The sequence below is a fragment of the Pezoporus flaviventris genome, unplaced genomic scaffold (genome assembly GCF_033815535.1).
Source record: "Pezoporus flaviventris isolate CSIRO_AGI_PZ_B2104156 unplaced genomic scaffold, CSIRO_AGI_Pfla_v1 ptg000079l, whole genome shotgun sequence".
In the NCBI taxonomy this organism is placed as follows: Eukaryota; Metazoa; Chordata; class Aves; order Psittaciformes; family Psittacidae; genus Pezoporus; species Pezoporus flaviventris.
In genome coordinates, this window is record NW_026892627.1 from 6,462,837 (window position 1) to 6,487,138 (window position 24,302).

Sequence of the window (24,302 nt, forward strand, 5' to 3'; positions counted from 1 at the left end):
CTTGAAATCAGTAACAGTACTTTCATGAACTTCCAATTTTTTTTAATACCACCCATAGCGACTGACTATGGGGTTTTAGAGTAACCTTTTGCCATTTTCTGAAACACCTGAATTGATTTTCCTTCTAGTGAAAAGTGATTCCTGGTCATTTTAATACCCCACAGAGAATGGATCTGACAGACAATATAACAGAGTTTCTAAAAATGAAAAATCAGTGCTAATCTCATAGTGTCAATGAACTGTATCTTAAATTCACTTTTCTAAGGAGTGACGTCTTCTATAGCTTAAATATCTACATTTTAAAACTTTGCTACCTACAGTTCTTAAATTAATTTTACTCACATTAATTCAGATCTAGGATAATGGTGATGGTTTTAAATTCAGCTCTACAAAGGTTAAATTTTTATCTTGATTACACATATGCTCACCTTTCAATAACATACTTCACAGCTACCTGCTACACTTGTAAAATATTAAACTGTGGGAAAGAAAATAATGTAAAACTTGAAATACATGGGTTTAAGCTTTTACAATATTTCTATCATCATCATTTCTTTCATTTCACTTACTATAATGTGGGGTAAAGAAACAGGATGAAATGACTCTGACATACATGGGGGAAAATAAGGAAATCTGCGTATCACTTGACGTTACTGCTTTGTCCACGTGTATGAACAAGATTCTGGAGAAATGATTGAAAAAGAAATAATATGGAGCTACTTAATTCACTTGGTTTAAGTCTTCAGAGAAAGAAACATATCTCTAATTAAAGTCTCCTTCAGAAATTACTAGTTTTAAACAGTCTTAGCTAAGATGCTACTAATACCCTTTCAGTGATTAAAAGAGCTCCATAAATATAATTTTCTTATTTAGTGAATATTGAAGGAAAATATTATCATGACACTTAGCCTACCAACAGCGCATTTTTTAAGTACACATTATGAATTCCCCTTCTCTAGTTAACTTAATCCTTGGCCTTTATAATGACCCAGTTAAAAAGTAGGTACAACACCCACTCAAACATGTGTCTAAGGAAACCCTGAACTCCCAGCCCTGCTAAGGATCATACCCAAGTTTCCATTGTTTCCAGCAACAGTAGATGATAAGGCTTTGGAGAATTCATCCCAGGAGCCTGAAGCACAGTCATCTCTGACCCTCTCTCTCATCAGAGAGCCGTTCTTAAAACTGAAATACACAAACACAACATATACATTTTCTAAAACATTTTGGCTCTAGATTCTTAAAGGAATTTGCTGGTTTACTCAATATTGGCGTTTACTGTATCAGCTGAATAAAGCTGGGGAAGTTTAAAGATACAATCACTCCTTCATTATAAAAAGACAGAGAGGAAGAAAACTAGATAAGAAAGAAAAAGATTACAGGACGTGTTGAGGTGCTCAGTGAAGAGATGTTGGTATATACCTCTCCAATAAGTCAGTTTAGATCCAGTTTTGCAGGCCACACTAAACCCAGGCTAAATCTGAACAGCTAAGACACTTCCTGAGAGAAGCACTCTGAGGCAGTGCTAAAAAGCTCACTCTGAGATGACTCTGCAAGGAGGAGCAAGAGTGTCCCTACATTGCATTTATGATTTCAGGAGCATGGTACCAGTATGGAGCCAACTAGGGTCCAACATGACTTATTAGGTCTAGTCCCAACCCACGATCTGGCAAAGGAAAGTACCACAGCTGCATCTGCACATTTCTGGTCCAGAGCCAGTAAATCGCACTGCAAAACATGCAGTGCTCAGTGTTCATGAAGTCAACTTCTTCACCTCCTCTGTGAACATAACACTACAAGCGTTATAAAATACTTATGCAGCATTGGACTCAAACCCAGAGGAAAGTAGCTTGAATGCTCTCCAGCACAGAGTTATCAAAGCAACTCAGCAGAAAAGGCACCAAAACATCCAAAAAGAGGGCAAGGAAATTACTGAACATGCTCAGTAACAGCAGCTGAAATTACATGAGTTTTCTGTGCAAACACTGTGCGTGGTAGCTTGGGCACTCTTCCCCTACTAACCAGGAGTCCCCTCTTAACTCTAATATTCTAGAAATAAAAGGGCATTGGTGCAAAAAGGGCAGTGTCAGAGCATAAATCACTAGGCAGCAGAAACAGGAACACTGCATCTGCATGGCTACAGAAATATCTTGTGCTCTGAAAGGCAGGTTTGGCCTTCTGCACATATTAAGTTGCAATAAAACAATAGCAGTATAACAGGTATCAGAAAAATGCCTCAGCTTTTCCTTTGCTATTACGAATAGGCTGTTTATATATCTTTTTTACACAGCGAAAGTAAAATACTGGGTAAAGGAAAAATTTGAATGCAAAACTTCAGAAAAATAATAACTGCTGGAAAATCATAATATGATACTTGGTAATGTGCAATGGACATCATGCTTTGGAACTCAACTTTATAAGCACTGTTCCTAAAGTCATCTACAGCATCACATTACTGTTCAGATAAGATTCAATATTATAGTTAAAGGGTAGACTCGAGCATTGCTGAAGTTTTGAGTTTCAAGCATCTCCAACCCATATGATTTAGACACAAAATTTCTCTGCATATTACTTGCAAATATTTGCCTAAATACTATGACATGTTTTGGAAGATTCTACCCTGAATACAGTGACTCAGTGAGGGAAAACATAGCTTCAGGCCACCTTTCCACCTACTTGGCTGGCAACGAACCCAACAATTCCCAAATGACAGAAGCCAAAAGCTACCATGAGGATCATTCTCACAGCTGGCTTTCTTGAGATCTCAGTATTTTCCACATGCACAGCCTAATGCATCCCTCAACAGCACCGATTATACTACTATCTGAAAAGGCAATCTTCACTTGCACTATTTTGTCCCCTCTGGACCACTAGAAGAGCACAGAAGTTATATAGCCTGGTCAAGCTTTTGACATTTCACATTATATTTCAGGAGACTATTATTCCTGTACATTAAATGTACTGCTTTAGATTCATGGTGAAGTGGCTTTATGTATATGTAAAAATAATTTCAGCTTTTTATTGCCATGAGAATTTATCCTCCACAGCTCTGCAGTTTCAGTTACTCAAATTAAACAATAGAAATGCTATAACGTTGATGCAAATGTTTCAGCAGTACATTGCCATATACCATACCGAATGCTGAATGTTCTATTCATTATCATTTTGCAAAAGAAATAAAAAATACTAACACAGAGGAAGAAATATGTTACTAATCCCAGATGTACAGAAAGTAAATGATATTACCATAAAAGTGCCATATATGTTTGAGAATCAACAGGATTGCAGAGGATATGACCTTCTAAGGCAGGAGTTGGTTCTTGGATCCACAGAAACAATGTGTCACTTGTGCCAAGGCTAATCTGGAGGGGGAAAATGATAATTGAAGCGTTATCACAATGTGCATGGAAAGCAATACAGAAATTAAATTAAAACCATTTGTTATTACCACTAATTGTTTTTAAATTACACAAAAAGTCAGTTGGTTTCATGTTGAAGCTAGCTCTGACTTAGGTTGTCGCGCCAGCAAATACATACGAGGTAAGAGACTTAGGTTTTAATGTCTGGAGTATTAGCAAAAAGGAGTCACAGGAGTTTACTTACAATCTTTGAGGCAGCTTACAGATTGATAGAAATAAAACAAGCATGAATCCAATAAACGGAAAATCAACATTAGCAAATAAAATTATCTGACAACGTACAGCTATTTTACATATCATGTATTTCATTTATTTGGGAATATGGACAATTTTCAGGAGTATGTTTTGACTTACTGCAATATCTGCTTCTTGAAGTCTCATCCCTGCCAATGATGCTGAAAGCAAAAAGTCAGAATACCAGATAAAAAGTTCCTTGTTTGACTCAATTATAGCATGTTGTGCAAGACATCATAATACATCACATTCACCACCTCAAAGCACAATCTAAATGGCAAATATGCTCATGATGGCCTTGGTCTATACACTGTAAAAGATGGTCAAAGCATTTGGGTGAGGGAGCAATTTTTAACAAAATCAAAATGCTCAAACCTGCATGAGTATCTAATGTTTTATGTATTCAGTTTTTAAATACAGCAGATCCTTTACTTAACAACACACTTTAAAGGAGAAACATTCCCACTTATATATCAGACTACTCACACATTTATTGAACTAAGATGGATTTGAATCTCTAGAAAAAAATTGGACTTCTGGGAAATGCAAAGTTTAAACATCTCCCAGAATATGAACATAAAATATACCATGATGAAGCCTTCATATTGATTCAAACCTGCATATGCTACAGTAACACGGATAAGTATTTTATTTTCACAGTCTTGAGAAACAGATGAACTTGCTCTACGCTCAGTCTCCAAGATTTAAAAAACTTACCCTAAATTAACACCTTCTCTTATATTGAGCTCTATCAGTCTGACAAAAGGACAGCTCTAATTCTTAGAGAAAGCTACAAGGTCTTTTTTGGTTGAAAAGACAGAAGAGCACCTTTTAAATTAATATTTTCCAAGTTAAAATGTTAGCAGTTCATAGTAAGAATATTTTCTTAGGGGCAGGCAGACCAAAACTGAAGTTACCAAGAAGCAAATCAAGTGACTCTAATTACTAGGCAAAAAGAGAATTCATTTATCACACCCAGCTTATCCAAGATGCCTATATCTCAGAAGCAGTGATTGAAGGCTGTTGGAAAAACGTATTAACGCTGACAAAAACGATATTCTTTCATTGTATAGGAAGCATCTGAGAATCAATGAGATTGATTTAGAATTTTAGTACATACATAAGCATATTCACTGAACCTAAATCATGTTTAATCATCTCACCTGGATTGTCTCCTGTAAATGCTACCACTTTACAATCAGGGCTAAAGCCATAACGCTGACTATAATATGGAGAAATGGGCCCCTAAGGAAAGAAAGAGTTCAAAAAAGCTCAAAAAACAGAAAGTAATCTTGCAGTGTATGACAATGTGTTATAACACAGAACTGAAAAAAAACAGAGCAGCTACAATAATCATTTCTGTATATTTAAGGCATGACTTAATATTTTATAGATTTTTAACACATTTTTTTGTTGTTGAGAACCTCATAGAAATACCCTCAGATTAAATTTTGAAACAGGTTAAGTAAATAGTAACATTTAGCTTTGGGTCTTCCACCAGTTATTCACATCAAGTTACATAAACACATTCATTTGTTTTGCACACATACATGAATATTAATACACAGAAATTAGAAATTCAATGCAAACATAGGAGGAAACACAACATTAATATACATCACAGCATCAAATGCGTGATTATGACCCCTATTATTTTAGGGGTCAAGAACTGTATTCCTTCAAACCTCTCTATTCTGGCTTATCTATTTGATAGCCACAGAGGAAAAAACATCCATAAAAAAACACAAGAAAACCTGTACTGATTTTTAATACGTTCCTCTCCTTTACAGAACATCAGTACTGAATTCAGAGGTATCAGGTAATGCGTAACCACACTCTTACACACGTGCACCAGAAACAGCAATAGCTCTTTTTGTACTGGGTAGTAAGACTAAATTCATTTACTCTAAGAGATGTGCAGCTTGATTTGATTTCACCATTATGCTACATGAACTGAGGAGCTTTAAATATCCCAAATTATTCACAAGGATTACCTCATTAACTCTATGAAGAGTTTAAAACAAGCTCTCTGTCAAGAAATGCAGATGTTGGGTTGTGTTTCTGCAGTAATAAATATGGTGCACAGTTCTGCAGTGACCAGCTGCTCATGGGCATGGGAGCAGACCCCAAAGGTTCTTATCACTGGAGCATCTACCAAACCTCTTCTCATCATAGCCCAGGGCATGCAAGAACCCAAGGAGGTCAACAATGAAAGCTACAACAGACACCAGCTAGCAGTTTTCAAAGATGTCTGTTTATACTCTGGCATATACGTTCACAATACACCTGAAAATATTAAATCAAGCAGCATAGCACTGAGGATCTGTGCACACATGCTTGCATGTACATGCAAATACACTCCAAGAAAGTCCTATTAGCAGAACTCTAAGCACAAGCCCTGTTTGCTGTTCACAACTCTTCTAGGCAGGCACATACCAGCACTGAATGGGATGGTACAGGGCATCCTAGTTTCTCCTTTAATCCAGGTGCACAAGCATCAAGGCAGGATACTGACCACACCTTTTCCCAAATCTGCAACAAGTTCATACCAGAACCTACAAGACATATCAGAACAGGAAGTATATAGGATTAAACACAAGACAGTACTGTATCAGAAAATAACACCTTGTTATCAGCAACAGAAAATTTACAGATGTGTATTTTACATTCAGAGGGAATTGTTTCAGCTCTTCTAAGCATAAAGCATACTGATAATTCAGCCTCTGGATAGCTTTCACCTGTAAAGGTAGCAGAAAAGGCTTCTCTGATGCACAATGCACTTGACGATTCAATTATTCCCAAATTAAGAGGAAGAAGAACATGGATGCCTCCTCATCAACTCCTCCCCAAATCTTCCACCTTAGGCAAAGACTTCACTACAACCATCTAAAGGTGATGCAGCAATGTCACTTGAAGGTGTGCTGTGCTCACCTGAGACCTAGCAGGGGAGAAACTTCCCCCTGGTGGTATGGCTTTACACTACTCCTGCCCCTGGGTATCATATCAGCATCTAAATCCACGCTGACCAATCTTCCTCCATATCAATGTTTCCTTCTTCAGAGATGACAAAATAAAGGCTTATAAGTTGCAAAAACCCAGGTAACTGATTTGGTCACTTAAGTCCTCACCAGAATTATCACTATATCCGAGGAAAGCCTGTGCAGTTTTGGTTTGGTTTCTCATTGTTTTTTTCTCACTATTTTATTGCTGGTTTAAAAGTTAATTGAAGGTGGTTAGTGGCCAAACCTACACAACATACTGAGCACTCCACATCCCTCACTTATGTTTCTAAGATGCCTTTAATTGCACATTTCATTAGACTTGAAAATCTGTATACGCTTTTGGTTAGTACTGTTCAGGGACATATAAGTCTTATTCTGTATTAACAACATTTTAATTTTCAAAGACCACTTAGCCCACAACCTATCTCAGAAACAGAGCCACATTCTCAGCTGAGCACAGTGGAAAACCTGAAATTTACCTCCATTCAGTACAACTTTAAGCTTTTTAAAAGACAAAGATGGTGAAGCTGACCTCATATGCGGTGTCTGTGGAACAAGACTATGCTTGCAATGCTAAAACACAGGTTAGTTAGAAAGGTTAGTTGTTTTCTGTGGGTTTTCTTAGAAAAAATCCTTTTCCCTCCCCGCCCCTGTAAGCCTAGAGAAACATTTAACCAGTATCCTCAATGCAGTTTTGCAAGACATGAAGACAGTCTCCAATCTTTTTTGCATAAACCAGGAAAAATATGAACCCTTATACCTGAAAAGGACTAAGTTTATATTATGCAGAAACAAACCCTTCGTTACAGAGATCAAACAATGCAGACTAACTGGTTTTATTGATAAACAGACTAAAGATCAGTATTTATAAACAATTCAGTGCATCTGTACTACAGCTCTCCAAATAGCCTTTTCAGTGAGCTAAAATCATAAGCAGTGTAACTCAGCTGACACCGTGCAAGTTACAATAGAAGTAAATTCAGCCCACCACAAAGGCTTCAGTTTAAAGCATCCTTGTTTAATAGAACAACAAAACAAGTATGCCAAGCTATGATTTGCCTAAGGCTCTTAGAAAAGCATTTCAAAAGATAAAGCTTCTCTAGGTCAAGAGCTGAACTGCTGTTATTTAAGGTGTCTTCTAAGAGAAACAATGCCTCAAGTGTTCAAGTTGTTTAGATCCCAAAGGTATCTTACTTTAAACATCTGCACAATATAAATGAAAATTACTCTTCATTCCACTAGAATGTAATTTGATTTTTTTTTTAAATCAATCACCCAGAGTGCTCAGCCATTCACAAGGACTGATTTGAACATTATGAGATTGGACCTTTAAAAAGAAAGCCAAAAAAATTCTAAAATTGAATAGCACTTTTCCTACAATAACCTGCAAATTTAGAGAGATAAGTTATTGTGCAGAGCTAAACAATCTGACAGGGTCTTTTAAAGACAGTATGACCTGAAGTTAAACCTACAGAAATGAAGAATAGGGCTATTATCTGAACATTATTTTGAGAGATGCATTTTAAACTACAGTATACAGGTGCAATGTAAAAGATCAAGTGAATTGCAAGAAATCAGAAATGACAAGGAAAAAAAATTTTCAACTGGTTCCAAATAACTGCTGCATACTTTAATTATGTATTAGTACTGGAATTAGAATTCTCTCATTATGTTAACAGAAGAAAGGGACAAGCAAGAGAAAACATAGGTTACAATGCTGAAAAATCTTTTGTCTTGTAAAGAGAACTATAACATCCTGCTTACTTCCCTTATCTTTTTTCACACAAAGATTTAATAATCTTACATGATCTGAACAGTAGATAACATTTATTCAAGTTCCATAAATATCCAGAGGTATAACAGAACGGGATCTCCTACAGCTGTTTGAAGAACATGACACTTTTTCTAAGAAAATTTTCCAATTAATCAAATTTTCATTTTCTTTAGTTTGAAATGGTTTGGTTTTCAATTAAACATGGTCATTTTCATGTGCTGAAATTGAAGAAGCACAGTGTTCCCCCACTTGCTTCCAAGTAGAAAAGGCAGAGGGGAAACTACCAAAAAACCCAAAAACCCTAACCCCAAAACCAAGACTGTTTTTTTAATATTTATAATTTTACACATTTGAATCAAAATTAACACTTCGGTCTCATTAAAAAATAAGAGGAAAAAAAAAATCAACATACTTCTTTATCAGAAAAAAAAGTACTTTGAAGATCTCACCACCTCTCTTCGAAATGCAGTGCCTGGAGGTAGTTCTGTGGATTGCTGAAAAGTGCTCAGTATTTGGGCCTACTGAGGAGCAAAGTGCTAATCCCTAAAGAGTTATTTGTGCCAATAATGCACAAAAAAAAAACAAAACAACAAAACAACAAAATTCAGTTGTGAAAATACATGACTAAGAGAATGGGACCAGAAGATTGATGTAATAAACTCACAACCACTGCAAAAGAAGCATGGGTTGTCTTGCAGTTTTTAAGGTCTCAAGTATAACTGGGAGATCTGATACTGAATAAGTCGCCCATTAGCTAGAATTGAGGTGTCTTGCCTTTTCCTATGAGCTTTGATGGAACAACAAGGGAATAAAAATGTGTTGATCTTAACACATGGGTGTCAACTATGGCTTTATAATGCAACAAATGCCTTAGAGAGCCTTGTAATCTAACCTTTTAGCTCTGAAATATATCTCCTCTTAGTTTCAGAGCAGGAACCAAAAATGCTACTTAGAAATAACAGCACAGCTCCTAAGAAAAGGGTTTCCTTTGTAACGGCCTTTTAAAATTGTCATTTAAAAGCTGGATAACTGAGATCATAGAATCATAGGATAGTTAGGGTTGGAAAGGACCTTAAGATCCATAGGCAGGGACACCTTACAGTAAACCATGTCACCCAAGGCTCTGTCCAACTCGGACTTGAACACCGCCAGGGACGGGGCATTCACAACTTCCCTGGGCAACCCATTCCAGTGCCTCACCACCCACAGAGTAAAGAACTTCTTCCTTATACCCAATCTAAACTTCCCTTGTTTAAGTTTTAACCCGTTACCCCTTGTCCTGTCACTACAGTCCTAATGAAGAGTCCCTCCCCAGCATCCCTATAGGCCTCCTTCAGATACTGGAAGGCTGCTATGAGGTCTCCACGCAGCCTTCTCTTCTCCAGGCTGAACAGCCCCAACTTCCTCAGCCTATCTTCATACGGGAGGTGCTCCAGTTCCCTGATCATCCTCGTGGCCCTCCTCTGGACTTGTTCCAACAGTTCCATGTCCTTTTTGTGTTGAGGACACCAGAACTGCACACAACACTCCAGGTGAGCTCTCACAGGAGCAGAGTAGAGGGGCAGGATCACCTCCTTCGACCTGCTGGTCACGCTCCTTTTGATGCAGCCCAGCATACGGTTGGCTTTCTGGGCTGCGAGTACACACTGCCGGCTCATGTTCATTTTCTCATCAACCAACACCCCCAAGTCCTTCTCCACCCAACAGGAGAGAGACACTAGCCTCATCCCTTTGTTATGATGATGGAAAGTAAATTTTATTTTCTTTTTTTTAACTGAGTTTAGGATTTCTTTGTTTGGTTTATGCTTCTTTTTCTATGGGTCATTTTGAAAAAGATATTTCTGTTGTAGAACCATACTCCAGATTGGGGGAGAAATAATCACAATACACATCTTGTTCACATCCTGTGCAACTCAGAGCCAAATCAGCAAAACCAAAGAACAAATATCAAAACCATGAAGTCTAGCTTAAAAATCCACATTTTTTTATGCTTTCAAATAGGTATTTCAACATTCCTTTATACATCATAAAATAATGAAAAAAGACACAATTTCTTTTATGAATATTTTCTGTGGATCCTTTTTACAGAAATGGGAATCATAGTATGATAGGAATAAATAAGCACAGCTAACAGCACTATCAAGAGTAGCAACAAATTGAAAGGAGTTACTAGCTTAATATGTAATAGACTTCTTATTAAAGTTTAAGGACGGAAAATAAATAGCAGAGACCTTTTCCCTCTTTTATGTAAGGTGGGAATGGACAGGAAAATTTCCTTCTTGAATTGTTACTAGAAGAAAAGCCCACACACTTACCGTCACTGTAATCGATAGGTGCATAAGCTCCTAGGAAAAGAGAAGCTGCAAAACTACTAACCAAAGAGATTCTCTGAAAGAAAAAGTATGAGATAGTGAGTCCCATCAGTATTCACTTCAAAGAGTAAATAATTGAAAAATTGGAAGCAGCAAATGTTATTAGATGCTTAATGTTAGGCACAGAAAGCACACAAAAAATACACTTATAAGGATTATTCAGTTCTGTCTTACTGCCTAAGTAATACAGCAGATATCAACCTAGAAATAACCCCATGATAAAAGCTGTTAATAGCTTTGCATCCTGAAGCATGCAAAATACACCTAGTATGTTAGCACACTATGTTATCATGAATTAATTCACAACTTCAGTGTATCACGGATCTCATTTCAAGGAAAAACACTAAGGAAAAAAAAAAAAAAACAAATGACACCACCTGTATGTTGATGACAGGGAAAAACATCCAGAAACTATGCATTGGTCCACTCAGAGCACAGGTCTGTAAGCTTTATAGCAGCTCTGGCAAGGCTCTACTAGCACCTTTACATGAACTCCTACCTTCCTCCCAAGAGACCCCAGACCTTCCAGGAGTTACTCCCAGGAGCTGGTAATAATTAGCTTTAACTGAAACATACCCTGCAACTCTGCCTCAGGGTATGTTTCAACAGTGCATTAGATACAGCTGTAGGGCTTCTAATACTGGCTCAAAAATGCCCCAGCCACATGACACAATGCACTGATTCAATAAGAACTTGCTCCCACTTCAAATCTGCTATACAAACCACCAATTTAAGCGGCTACCGCCAAGCTTTCTAGGTGATCAAATATTATTTCTTCCCAAGAAGCTGGCATAAAAGCTGACAAATTCCTTATTGTGTGCTCTGACTAATTCAGAAGAAATGACTGTCACCCAATAACTAATCCGAATCAAATCTCTACTGGTTGAGTGAGCCAGCAGTGACAGGTTTTTTACTGATGATCACAAAAATCACTGCTTCACATAGCATTCAAAGATGGGACTATAGCCAGAGCTCTAAGAGGTGGTTATAATGGCTGGGAAACTTAATGATGCATTTGCTCTTCATGCGTCTCTCCCCAAGAATATATCATATTGTGCTTAGATAATGAAGGCCTACCTTCTGTGGTGCCCCAGTGGGCACTAGCTGCCTGAAATGGAAGGAAAAGGATGAAGTTAAACTCTGAATCAGCCAGTTTAGCAAGCTGACCTACAGAAGGAAAAACATCCACCTTCCACATTGTGACTGCCAGATGCTGATTTTTGAGGCTCCCCAAGAGCATGGAGGTATTCTGTGCTTGAACAAAACACCTTGCGTATCATTTACTGCTAAAAGATGCCATCAATGTAACCAGCCCTCAAAGTCTGAAATTGTTCTGACTATATCTCAGTTCCACGAGCTCACATCGCTCCCATTAACATATCTCTAAATTTAGTCTTAAGCTTATTATCAGACTGTATGAGTGTTCTTTTTCATCCCATACCTTGCCAGCATAAAGGTTATACAATGAAAATGCACTAAGAAAGAAAAAAATATTAAAAATTAAGCATTCTCCACAAAATAGAGAGTCAACTTTGCAACTCACTTCTCCATTAAATTGTTTCATGCAAGGGTGAGATTTAAAACACCATAAAAAAAAAAATATGATTAATGCTACTGATTACTGCAGTAATACAAAAACAGGAGAGGCCCGAGCTCACGGGTCCAGATATTTCGCATCTTCTAACCACAGGACATGAGTCCTTCTTTCATTTACATCATATTTGCATGGAGTTTTCACCTTGCTTCAAACCATTGCATTTCAGACTCAATGAACTGAAACAATAATGGAATTGGAAGCCAACTTCTGAAAATAAAAAATCAGAAGGAAATAAACTACACTGTACAATTCATTTGCTATAATAAAATCAAAATAACTCCTCAAGGGAAAAACTATGAAAAAGAGCCTAGAATTGATTGCAGCTATTTTCCTACACACATCCACATGGATGCTAGCTTTGTGTGGCAGAGCAATCACATTTCTGCATGCAAACATTCAGTTCTAAGTGTGTAAATTTCAACTCTGTACTTAATTACCAACTTATGTTCAAACTGCAGTAAACACAATTTATTAGTACTCAAATTAAAGTATTTTTTTTAAAAAGCTTCTTCCACAAAGATGAGATCCAATGAAACCTGATGTCTTAAATCACATAATCATAGGATGGTTTGGGTTGGAAGGGACCTTAAAGGTTATCTAGTTCCAACACCCTGCTATGGGCAGGGACAACTTCCACTAGACCAGGTTGCACCAAGCCCTGTCCAACCTGGCCTTGAACACTGCCAGGGATGGAGCAGCCACAGCTTCTCTGGGCAACCTGTGCCAGGGCCTCACCACCCTCACAGGAAAGAACAAATATCTAATTTAAATCTACACCCTTGCAGTTTAAAGCCCCTTCGTCCTATCCCTACATGTCCTTGTCAAAACTTCCTCTCCAGCTTTCTTGTCAGCCCCTTTAGGCACTGGAAGCTGCTCCAAGGTCTCCCTGGAGCCTTCTCTTCTCCAGGCTGAACAAGGCCAAATCTCTCAGCCTGTCCCCATAGGAGAGGTGCTCCAGCCCTCAGAGCATCTTCATGGCCTCCTCTAGACTTGCTCCAACGGCTCCATGTCCTTCTTCTGGTGGAGGTCTCAGAGCTGAATGCAGGACTGCAAGGGAGGGGATCTCATGAGAGCTGTCCTGGCTTCCACCCACTGTAAGCCTCCCTTCTGTGTCTGAGTTTCTCCAGGAGCATATTGTTTATCCATGCAGGCCTCCTGACCCGCTTGCCCAACTTCCTCTTTGTTACGATGCATCACTCCTGAGCTTGGAGGAGGTGATCCTTGAATATTATCCAGCTTCCTTGGGCTCCTCTTTGATCCAGGGCTTTATCCCATGGAATTCGACAAAGCAGATCCCTGAAGAGGCCAAAGTCTGCTCTCTTGAAGTGCAGGGATGCAGTCCTTGCTATGCACCCTCCCTGCTGCCCTAAGGAACTTGAGCTCCATCATGTCACAGTCATTCCAGCCAAGGCTGCTCTTGAGCTTCACATTCCCCACCAGTTTCTCCTTGCTGGTGAGAACAAGCTCTAGCATAGCATCTTTCCTCATTGGTTCCGCTATCCCTTGGAGAAGGAAGTTATTATCAACCTATTCCAAGAACCTCCTGGATTTTGCTTATGCCCTGCTGTGTTGTCCCTCTAACAGATTTTGGGGTTGTTGAAATTCCCTGTGAGGACCAGAACTTGTGAATGTAAGGCTGCTCCTATCTGTCTACAGAATGCTCACCTACTTGTTCTTCCTGCTCAGGCACCCTGTAGCACACCACTACTGTAATATCACCTGTCCCTGCCCTCTCTTTAATCCCATCCCATAAGCTCTTGGTCAGCTCCTCATCCATCCCCAGGCAGACCTGTATGCACGGCAGCTGGTCACTGACATAGGGTGACACCCTGTTCTCATTTCCCCTGCCTGTTCTTCCTAGAAAGCCTTTATCCTTCCACTCCAGCACTCCAGTCACAGGAGCCATCCCACCATGTCTTCACAATGCCAATGAGATTGTAGCCCTGCAGGCATACTCTCTAACTCCTCCTGTTTATTCCCCATGCTACATGACTTTGCACAGAGGCATTGAAGTTGGGCCCCCAGTGAAGCTGACTTACTGGCTGGAGCGGCTGAAATTTCTTTGTGCTGCTCTTCAGGTGCTCTCCTGCTTACCTGCCATCCCTCTCTGGCTCTGGGCATCTCTTGCTAGCACTGGCATCAAACTGGTAGGAGTGGAATGGATTGAGGTTCCCCTCCCCCAGCAACTTTAGTTTAAGGTTCACTTCAGCAGTTCAGCAAATTTAACATTGAAGATGGAACTGATGCCTGACTTTTATCTGCCTAACAACTAAAAATGTAACAAGACAAAAAATAAACTAATCAAACTTATCTTAAAATCAAACACAAGGATCAATACGCTCGTTAGCAAAAAAGTTTGTAAAAACACCTCTACAAAATTAATTTTAAAAGATTTTCAACTGTGTTTTCCAATAAGTGAATTGAAGTTGAGCCAACCTCAGTTTCCATGTAGACCTCAGGATTCTGGCCATAAATCTTTGCTATCTGGTTTCCTGTAAAACGCTGAGAGAGAAATGCAAATGCTTAGAAACACAAACTCTAAATGGAGTCAATAATCATTAACTCTGTGTAATGAGTTCAGTACATTGCACTTTGGATATTTAATTTGCCTGATGCATGATGAAAGTCAGTGCACAGCAGGCAATCTGCACTAAACAGGCTATAACACATAGTCTCATTATGAGAATTTTGCTCACCTTTTGAAAAGAAAAGGCATGTGAAAAGCATTCCTATCCGTAATTTACATTTCAGAAATGACAGTTCAATGGAATGAATCACACTTATTCTGTGCACAGAAACCAGCACAATTCACATGCTGCCTTCAAATCCTTGAAAAGGTGTAAGCTACCGAGCCTATGTACCTTTTTGAGAGGCAGGTGAACTGGGAGCAAAGCAGAAATTTTCATACTCAAAGAAGCAACTCCAGCACAGGCTAATAACAGTTGCAACAATAATTATTTTTTATCCACGCATTATATCAAATAACAAAAAACTTCTAACACTGTAACCTTAACCTTTAGCAAGTTAAAAATAAACTGTTAGTGATATGCAAAGTCTGTTTTCAACACTGGCCATAAATCTTGCATGATGATTCAAAACCAGAATCATCAATTTGGGAAGTTAGAGCCTTATTCTGTTGAACCAACAGTAAAAGCAGGCAGGTGCTGACATGCCTGGAAGGCAGCACTGGTCCCACTACATAACTCAGTGTCCCAGTTACAACAGAAAAAGGTATCAGGAAGAGGAGAAAAGCGACAGTACTCTCTGATAGCACCCCAAACCTCTGAGGTCAACATCTGCTTGTTAGCTTTTAGGGAATATTAAAAGGCCAATCTTCTAATTGCAGGAGTAAACTAGAACATCAATCCACAAACAGGGGATCATAACCCAAAGTAAACCTGTAGCACAAACTGGATTGCCACCCCAATGGAAACGTGGCTGCATAGGAGCTCCCAGGGGAGAACCAGGCTACCAAACACTATTTCAGAAACACTAGCCAAATGCAACAGCTCAACCCAGTTGCTTCCTGCAGCAAAATTTTTAGTATTTACCTAATTTCACTTCGAATTTTCCACATCTTCCTTTGTGAAACTTCTACAAAGCACAATATTGTTGGACTTCCTTCAAAAACTCTCTTCCTATATAACGGCTGATCACTGTCTGCTGCAGTACCACTGCAACGGCAGAATTGTTTCTATCACAAGACTGCTGAGGACTTTCTTCCCATCTGCTTCTTACCTCATAGGCTCGAGAACCAGTGATACTTGCTAGGTGCTGTGCTCCCCCCACGGCTTTCTCCAAAGTGCTGCACTGGGAAGCTGTGCTAGAATCCATCCATATAGGGCTGTTACTGACAGAAAAACAAGCCTGCAATGAACAATATCCTTTATTAGTAAATCTGATCTCTAAGAAGTCCCTACTACAGTTATAGCAATACAACAGACCTATATATCAGCTCACAGTTCAGTTCTCTGACATGCCTTCTGGTCTCCTCTCAATAATGACAGGAATGCAGATACCGGGCAGCATGGTGATCAGTGGTGAGAAGTTTAACCCAAGCCTTACACTAGATGGAAACACAGGCTTTTTCTGCTGTTACTTGATATAACCTGCAGCACAATGTCTCAGTACACTCCTTCAGCAGCCAAAGCACCTGCCCCTTTATGCAAGTTTCACCCCACTTTTTAGAACTCCTTTCTAAACAATCAGATTATCTTTCCACAGGTCTGCCTTGACTGACATACTCATTTGGAAATGCAACCAACATTTACTCCATCACCAAAGAGCATTTAATTCCATTTCCATGAGTTTTGCACAGCTATGTCTAAAATTAATCAATTGATAGATCAGATGCACGCATGTCTCCCTTTTAATATAGAACTGTCCTTTCTGATCTTGAAGTAAGGAAGCTAGGAGGATTAGCCAGGTTAATAAATGATTAAAAGGGTGGTGTCGTAGTCAGGGGTTTGGGTGTCTTGAACACGGGACCCAAGTTTGTAGGCCAGGTCCAGTGGGGACTGGTGGAGCTGCTCTGATAAAGAAGGGAAAGAGCAGTTTTGGTAGGAGGCTTGCCAGACTGGTCAAGGAGGCTTTAAACTAGATGTGTTGGGAGAGGGGGGTATCATTCCATCCCAACACACCCAGTCAGTTGCCAGCAACTATAATAAATGCTCGGAGCAATGTAGAGATATCCCAGCTGCTCCAGCCAATGAGCCGGCTTCAGCTGGAGCTCAGCTCAGATGCCTCTATACAAACACCCATAGCATGGAGAATAAACAAGAGGAATTAGAGATGTGTGCACGTCTACGGGGGTATGATATAATAGGCATCACAGAAACATGGTGGGGTGGCTCCTATGACTGGAGTGTTGGGATGGAAGGTTACAGGCTTTTTAGAAAAGACAGGCCCAGCAGGCGGGGAGGGGGAGTTGCCCTTTATGTTAGGGATAGGCTGGAGAGTATGGAACTCTGTCTGGGGACAGGTGAGCAGTTAACAGAGAGTTTGTGGGTCAGGGTTAAAGGGAATATAGCTATGGGGGACATTACTGTGGGGATCTGTTACAGACCGCCTGATCAAGCAGGCGGGCCAGGAGACCTCCTTGGATGGATAAGGAGCTCCTGAGGAAAATTCAAATGAAAAAAGAGGCTTATAATAAGTGGAAGCAAGGACAGGCGGCCTGGGAAGAGTACAGGGATGTTGTCCGGGAAGCTAGGGACCAGGTTAGGAAAACTAAGGCCCGGTTAGAATTAAACTTGGCTAGGGGTATTAAGGATAACAGGAAGGGATTCTACAGGTACACAGCAAATGAAAAACAGACCAGGGAGAATGTAGGCCCCCTCAGGAAGCTCTCGGGAGAACTGGCTACACAGGATTTGGAGAAGGATGAGGTTCTGAATGACTTCTTTGCCTCGGTCTTCACTGACACAGGCTGTGACCAAACCACCCAAGTCTTGGAAGGCAGATGCAGGGACTGTGAGAATGAAGGCCTTGGGCCCACTATAGGAGAGGATCTGGTTCGAGACCGTCTTAAGTATCTGAACGTGCACAAGTCCATGGGTCCTGATGAAATCCATTCGCAGGTCCCGAAGGAGCTGGCGAATGAAGTTGCTAAGCCACTGGCCATCATATTTGAGAAATCATGGTAGTCAGGTGAAGTTCCTGACAACTGGAAAAAGGGAAATATAACCCCCATTTTCAAGAAGGGGAAAATGGATGACCCAGGGAATTACAGACCTACAGTCAGTCTCACCTCTGTGCCTGGCAAAATCTTGGAGCAGATACTCCTGCAAGGCATGCTAAGTCACATGAAAAACAACAAGGTGCTTGGTGACAGCCAGCATGGCTTCACTAAGGGGAATTCCTGCCTGACCAATTTGGTGGCCTTCTATGATGGGGCTACAGAACTGAGGGACAGGGGTAGAGCAGTTGATGTCATCTACCTGGACTTGTGTAAAGCATTTGACACTGTCCCACACGACATCCTTGTCTCTAAATTGGAGAGACATCAATTTGATGGGTGGACCACTCGGTGGATAAAGAACTGGCTGGATGGCCACATGCAAAGAGTTGTGGTCAATGGCTCAATGTCCAGCTGGAGACCAGTAACGAGTGGTGTCCCTCAGGGATCGGCGTTGGGACCGGTCTTGCTCAACATCTTTGTTGGTGACATGGACAGGGATTGAGTGCGCCCTCAGCAAGTTTGCCGATGACACCAAGCTGTGTGGTTTGGTTGATACGCTGGAGGGAAGGAATGCCATCCAGAGGGAACTCGACACACTTGTGAGGTGGGCTGATGCCAACCTCATGAAGTTTAACCATGCCAAGTGCAAGGTCCTACACCTGGGTCGGAGCAATCCCAGGCACAGCTACAGGTTGGGCAAAGAAGAGATTCAGAGCAGCCCTGCAGAGGAGGACTTGGGGGTGTTGGTTGATGAGAAAATGAACATGAGCCGGCTTCAGTGTGCGCTCGCAGCCCAGAAAGCCAACCGTATCCTGGGCTGCATCAAAAAGAGCGTGACCAGCAGGTCGAAGGAGGTGAACCTGCCCCTTTACTCAGCTCTTGTGAGACCTCACCTGGAGTATTGTGTGCAGTTCTGGTGTCCTCAACATAAAAAGGACATGGAACTGTTGGACAAGTCCAGAGGAGGGCCACGAGGATGATCAGGGAACTGGAGCACCTCCCGTATGAAGATAGGCTGAGAAAGTTGGGGCTGTTCAGCCTGGAGAAGAGAAGGCTGCGTGGAGACCTCATAGCAGCCTTCCAGTATCTGAAGGGGGCCTACAGGGATGCTGGGGAGAGACTCTTCATTAGGGACTGTAGTGACAGGACAAGGGGTAACGGGTTAAAACTTAAACAGGGGAGGTTTAGACTGGATGTAAGGAGGAAATTCTTTCCTGTTATGGTGGTGAGGCACTGGAATGGGTTGCCCAGGGAGGTTGTGAATGCTCCATCCCTGGCAGTGTTCAAGACCAGGTTGGACGAGGCCTTGGGTGTCATGGTTTAGTGTGAGGTGTCCCTGCCCATGGCAGGGGGGTTGGAACTAGATGATCTTAAGGTCCTTTCCAACCCTAGCTATTCTATGATTCTATGACTCTATAAGGTAAGGGTCTTCCAGAAGAAAGCTGATTCCTCCCTACTTTTCTTTTTAAATAACAGTTTGTCTTTAAATAAAAGTCTGCGTTCAAAACTTACCAACCATACACACATACACAAAATGTTTAGGTTCAACAATGTACTTGTCTCCACATAGCTTTACACTTTCATCCTTTCAGACATTAAGTGTGTAAATTGTTATTTTTATATATATTTTTTTCTAGTTAAATCACAAGCACTGCGAGAAAACTTCGGTACAACAGTGTTTTTCACCACAATATTTTGTTAACGCAAATCTGTATTTAAAGTAAAATATTTATAGGTCATTTACAAAAATATTACATTTCCTAAAAGAACAAGCAGGCTGCTACTCTGACACAGAAAGATTCTGGGATGCCCACTGGCAACTGTCAGCTTTTAAAGCAGTATATACTGCCACTTAGGAATAAAGGAAATGTCAAAAGCCCTGGAGCTGAAGGAATAACCAGTACATTCCATTTTATGCTGCAGCAGGATGCAACTCTGCCAAACGAGAGGAAAGGTTTGCAAGAAGAAAAGCAATGTGTAAGGATCAGAAAAAGGACAGTGCAGGTCTCCCTTCAGAGGTCTTCTATGCATGTTTACCTGTAGTGACTGATGTAAAGGCAGTTCAGCTGATGCATTCCTTAAAATTTGCATGCTTCCTTTTTTCCAGTACACACTCCCATGTTGCTGCAGAAAGTACAGAAACAGAAGCTGAGGATGCCCTCCCAAGCTATGAAATTCATCTGAATTTCAAGCTTTAAGGGACAGAGAACTCTCTCTAAACCAAGGATCAAAAAAAATGCACTTTTTCAAATCAAGTGTTTCATTAAAAGACCCCAAGATTGAGCAAAGCATATTCTAAACCAGAAAATGTAGCAGCCAAGAGACAGTGATGATTTTGAACTATGGCAGTTTCTACTGGGAACTATTATTATACTGCTAATGGCATTAGATACTTCTCTGAGGGTTCTCTGAGCTGTAGCCATAGCTCCACTGTCAAGACTGTTAGTTCTGCACTATTTCAGCACAGCCCCCAGATTCTTCAGTTACATGCCCGCCCCAGTCACCACTAAGGACTGCAGAATTTTGAGGTTATTTAAGCTCCATCTCTCTGGCAGCTTCCTCAAGGCAGGCATCTCTAGTTACGCACCTGCAGAACACCGTAAGGAAACTACAAAGCACCATCCAACAACCCACTCATAGTTCCGATGACACCAAGTCACACAGAACCCCCTCGACACAGAGTATTTGACCACAGTGTCATCCAGATTGTGTTTCACATCTCTCTGACATTTCTGGAGGTAATCGAGATCACGTTTATCCCTTCTTTGGGATAAACATTGGCATATCAGTGCACCTCCACAGTGATCTGCAGCATAAAGACAGTTCTTCAAAGAGAAAACGGAGACACTGTGGATTCAAAGGAGGCAACTCGAAATCTTTTCTACCTGAAAGAATCTGAATATTGAACCAAGTTGATTCCCCCAACTTTTATTGAAGGATGGGTAAAATAAAGGGAATACAGGAAATCTGGAAATGCACTTCCTTTTTTCCCTTGAGTGAGCTGGGATTACTTGGCAGTCCTAACTTCTATTCCACTGAAGACTTCATAACAGAGCCTTGATATTGGCTATGATTTTCAGACACTTTGCTGACTTTCAACTGAAATCGATGAAAGGGAGATCAAAGCAAGAGTTTTGATTAATTAGTCCCAGATATAGCAAGATGACTAACCGAAACCTCATGTGTCAGAATTAGCTATTGTTTCAGTGCTGTCCTCACCATATCATCTGTGAAAGTTATAAAGGACTTCCTTATTTCACCAGAGTACTAGGAGACTGGCTGACTAAATCTCAGGATGGGTTTTATAAAAGCAGCATTATGTACTATAGGCTAAGCTATGGCAGCATCTTTGCCATTTCTGCAAAGACCATCACCATTTGGTTTCTGCTGTTCCCAGGCAGATCTCTATCCTAGCCAACAAAAACTGCACTCAACAGCATGTTAGCACACCTTTAGAAAACTGCACTCCTTGCTATTTTTTCTACCCCATTTCCACAAGCACCTGGATAAGCTGAAATTCGAAATTACTTCAGTCATTTCAGAATCTTTGTACAAAGCATTTAAAGAACAGGAAGCCAACTAGTTATGCACTATACTGATCTAAACAACTGCACTGTAAACTTCATCCTCCACTCCCACCACCTTCTTAGTGACTGCTTTGTGTGCGTCAGAGTTTTAAGCTACCCTGAGGAACAGATCTTTCAATGGCTGCTTATACAGAAGCTTCAGTCTTGCTTGATGTCATTGTGGTGTTCTGCAATACAATTATTTATATGAAATTTATAACTATACCTTATACTCTATTGAAGAACTACAGTAAGACTGATATTTTTTTTATAAACTAACCTGGCCAGCACCAGACAAAGCTCTGACTTGAGAGAAGTTAAAGCCTGAAGACTTCATCTTTTCCAAAATCATATCCAGAGCCTACAAAATCAAGCAGAATCAAGAATACCTGTAACAAGCTATCAAATTATGCATACTCACAATCTCTGGAATTAAACAGTAAACTTGTGGCATCACTGACAAGAATTCATTGGCAAATAATGAAAAATTAGCTAATAACTATGGATATCTCAAGAAGCTGCATAAATTAATTTACTAAGGAAGAGTCCATAAAAGACAAGTTGAATCACATGGGGGAAAAAAAAGATCTTTGAAGAAGCTGAATCATAAAGAACCATTCCTTGAAACCTAAATAAGAGGCAAGAGTTAAAGAATTCCAGTTCATTAAAAGACCACTGTCAACAGTGCCAGACACAAAGCAAGATTATCTTTTCCTGTTCTTACTTTTGGAAATCTATGAAATCTTAACGGGTTGCACTCTACACCCTGTCATACAAGATGTTAGGTATCCTCAATAGCACTGCCCCCAGTGCCAGGTAAAAACTCAGAGTCTCTTTAATATAAGGCTAATTCAAGTGAAGTTAGCACTTTAAGCACGCATCATATACTTATATCATCATATTATTGATTTAATAATTACAACTGTTCCGGTTCACTATGGTTCAAAAGACCAATTGCAAGCAAATTTACCAAACCTTTGTCAACTACTGAGGATCACTAGCTGTGGCGTCTTTGACCTTTCAAATACCTTAACTATGCAAATCACACCAGTTAGACAAATTTAGCTAGTGCTAGGTGAGAGCAAGTGTTGTAGAATCCACACAGTAGCGAGGAAAGCCTTCTTTTAAAATAGAAAATAATGTTGTATTTCAAAATAAACACCACTTGAAGTGACTGGGAATCACTGAATAAATTGCTTTTTAACCACTTAACCAATTGATGTCTCAAACTGGTATCAAAGCTTACTTTAAAAAAATGGTGCAAATAACCTGTATGTGACACGTGAAACAAAAAGATGAGGGAAAAAAACGGTCTTTTTTCCAAATGAGAGGAAGCCAGTTAAAGATTATCATACATACACTGCTGTAATAGTAGAGAGCAAACAAACGAATGAACCCCCCACACACCAAAAAGGTAACATTAATATTTGCATACCAAAGACAGAATAACACTTAAAAGAAACAGAATGCAAGCAAAAGGGCTACGCTGATTTGAATGATGAGTTTCACTACTGCTTGGAATACATTTCCTTTTCAATAACAGCAAAGAAGAAGCTGAACTGCATAAAGATTGCTCATACCTTGACCCACATTAGCACAGGAGAAGTGACTGTCAGCCTGTCACTGTGAATATAGACTCCACCTTGAGTCCTACATGAATAAAAAATTTTCTCTTGGTAAATTCAGTAATTTTTTTTCCCCACCAAGAAAAGATCTTCAAGTTTATTAATAACCAAAAGGGTTTGAAATGTTTTTATGCTAAGAGGAAGGATACAATCAGCGTTCAAAACCTGAAAAAGTAAAAGCCAGCTGCTAGGAAGTAACATAAGAGATATTTGACCCAATTGCACAGTAAGTAATTTGCAAGGAAAGCCTCTAACCCTGAAGATCTGTGATAGATTCCAGTGCTGATACTGCTCACTGTCCCTATGTCATTCATAGCTATTTCTAAATTTCTTGACTGTTCCCAGTAGCGGCCAGAACCTAGAAGATGAAATTCAATCTTTGCTGTTAAGCCATTAAGTAAATAAATACACTTAACTGAAACTTGTGACTAGGAGAATGTTTGTAAATTCTTGTCTATTAACTGAACAAATACTGTCATCCTGCATCTTATTGTGAGATTTGGAACCACAGCATTTGTCTCTAAATGCCTTTTGGAAGTTCCCCTCATGCAATTTACTTGCTGTTATCATAGCATTCTGCCTTGACACAAAAGTGATGCTTACTTCTGCAACTCAAGAAGAAACAGACATGTTCACAAGTCTGAAGTCCCAAAAGAAAAAAATAAATTATTTATTTATACATAGTATTTTTGGGTAGATTTTCTTCATTTCCTGTTGGGGGTCCTTGCCATATTTGCATACTAAGGAAGACAAGAGCATACGTTACCCTTGCCAAGTATGAAACATGAACATGGCAGGAAGTTTTTCCATGCCTCCACACATCAATGAAACCAAACAGGACAACAGCCTCCCACCCAATCTCCAAAATTCTAAATTCGAGTATCCAAACAAAACATAAAAAGCCTTACTTGAATTCCGGAAGGTCTTTATCAAAATGAACATTATCCTCATAAATTACTCTCAGCTGCTCATCGATAGCAATGACTTTCAGCTAGAAGATATAAAATAGGATGTTAACAAAAATTTACAACAA

At 39.9% G+C, this 24,302-nt stretch overlaps 1 protein-coding gene across 7 annotated transcripts in view; it reads right to left on the reverse strand.

Moving 5' to 3' along the window:
• Positions 1-24,302, reverse strand: part of XYLB (xylulokinase) — an 89,391-nt gene that overhangs the window by 62,862 nt on the left and 2,227 nt on the right. For all 7 annotated transcript variants that reach the window (XR_009747070.1, XR_009747071.1, XR_009747072.1 and 4 more), the window contains exons 2-13: positions 24,178-24,260; positions 23,225-23,294; positions 21,925-22,005; positions 20,116-20,202; positions 16,137-16,265; positions 14,835-14,900; positions 10,745-10,817; positions 6,090-6,208; positions 4,817-4,898; positions 3,774-3,814; positions 3,247-3,362; positions 1,070-1,185 (exon numbers count right to left, since the gene is read on the reverse strand). Coding sequence is in view for 3 of the 7 variants with exons in the window: in XM_061474501.1 (XP_061330485.1) it covers positions 1,070-1,185; positions 3,247-3,362; positions 3,774-3,814; positions 4,817-4,898; positions 6,090-6,208; positions 10,745-10,817; positions 14,835-14,900; positions 16,137-16,265; positions 20,116-20,202; positions 21,925-22,005; positions 23,225-23,294; positions 24,178-24,260 (1,063 nt within the window). In the remaining 4 variants the exon portion in view is untranslated. The remainder of the gene's footprint in view (positions 1-1,069; positions 1,186-3,246; positions 3,363-3,773; positions 3,815-4,816; positions 4,899-6,089; positions 6,209-10,744; positions 10,818-14,834; positions 14,901-16,136; positions 16,266-20,115; positions 20,203-21,924; positions 22,006-23,224; positions 23,295-24,177; positions 24,261-24,302) is intronic.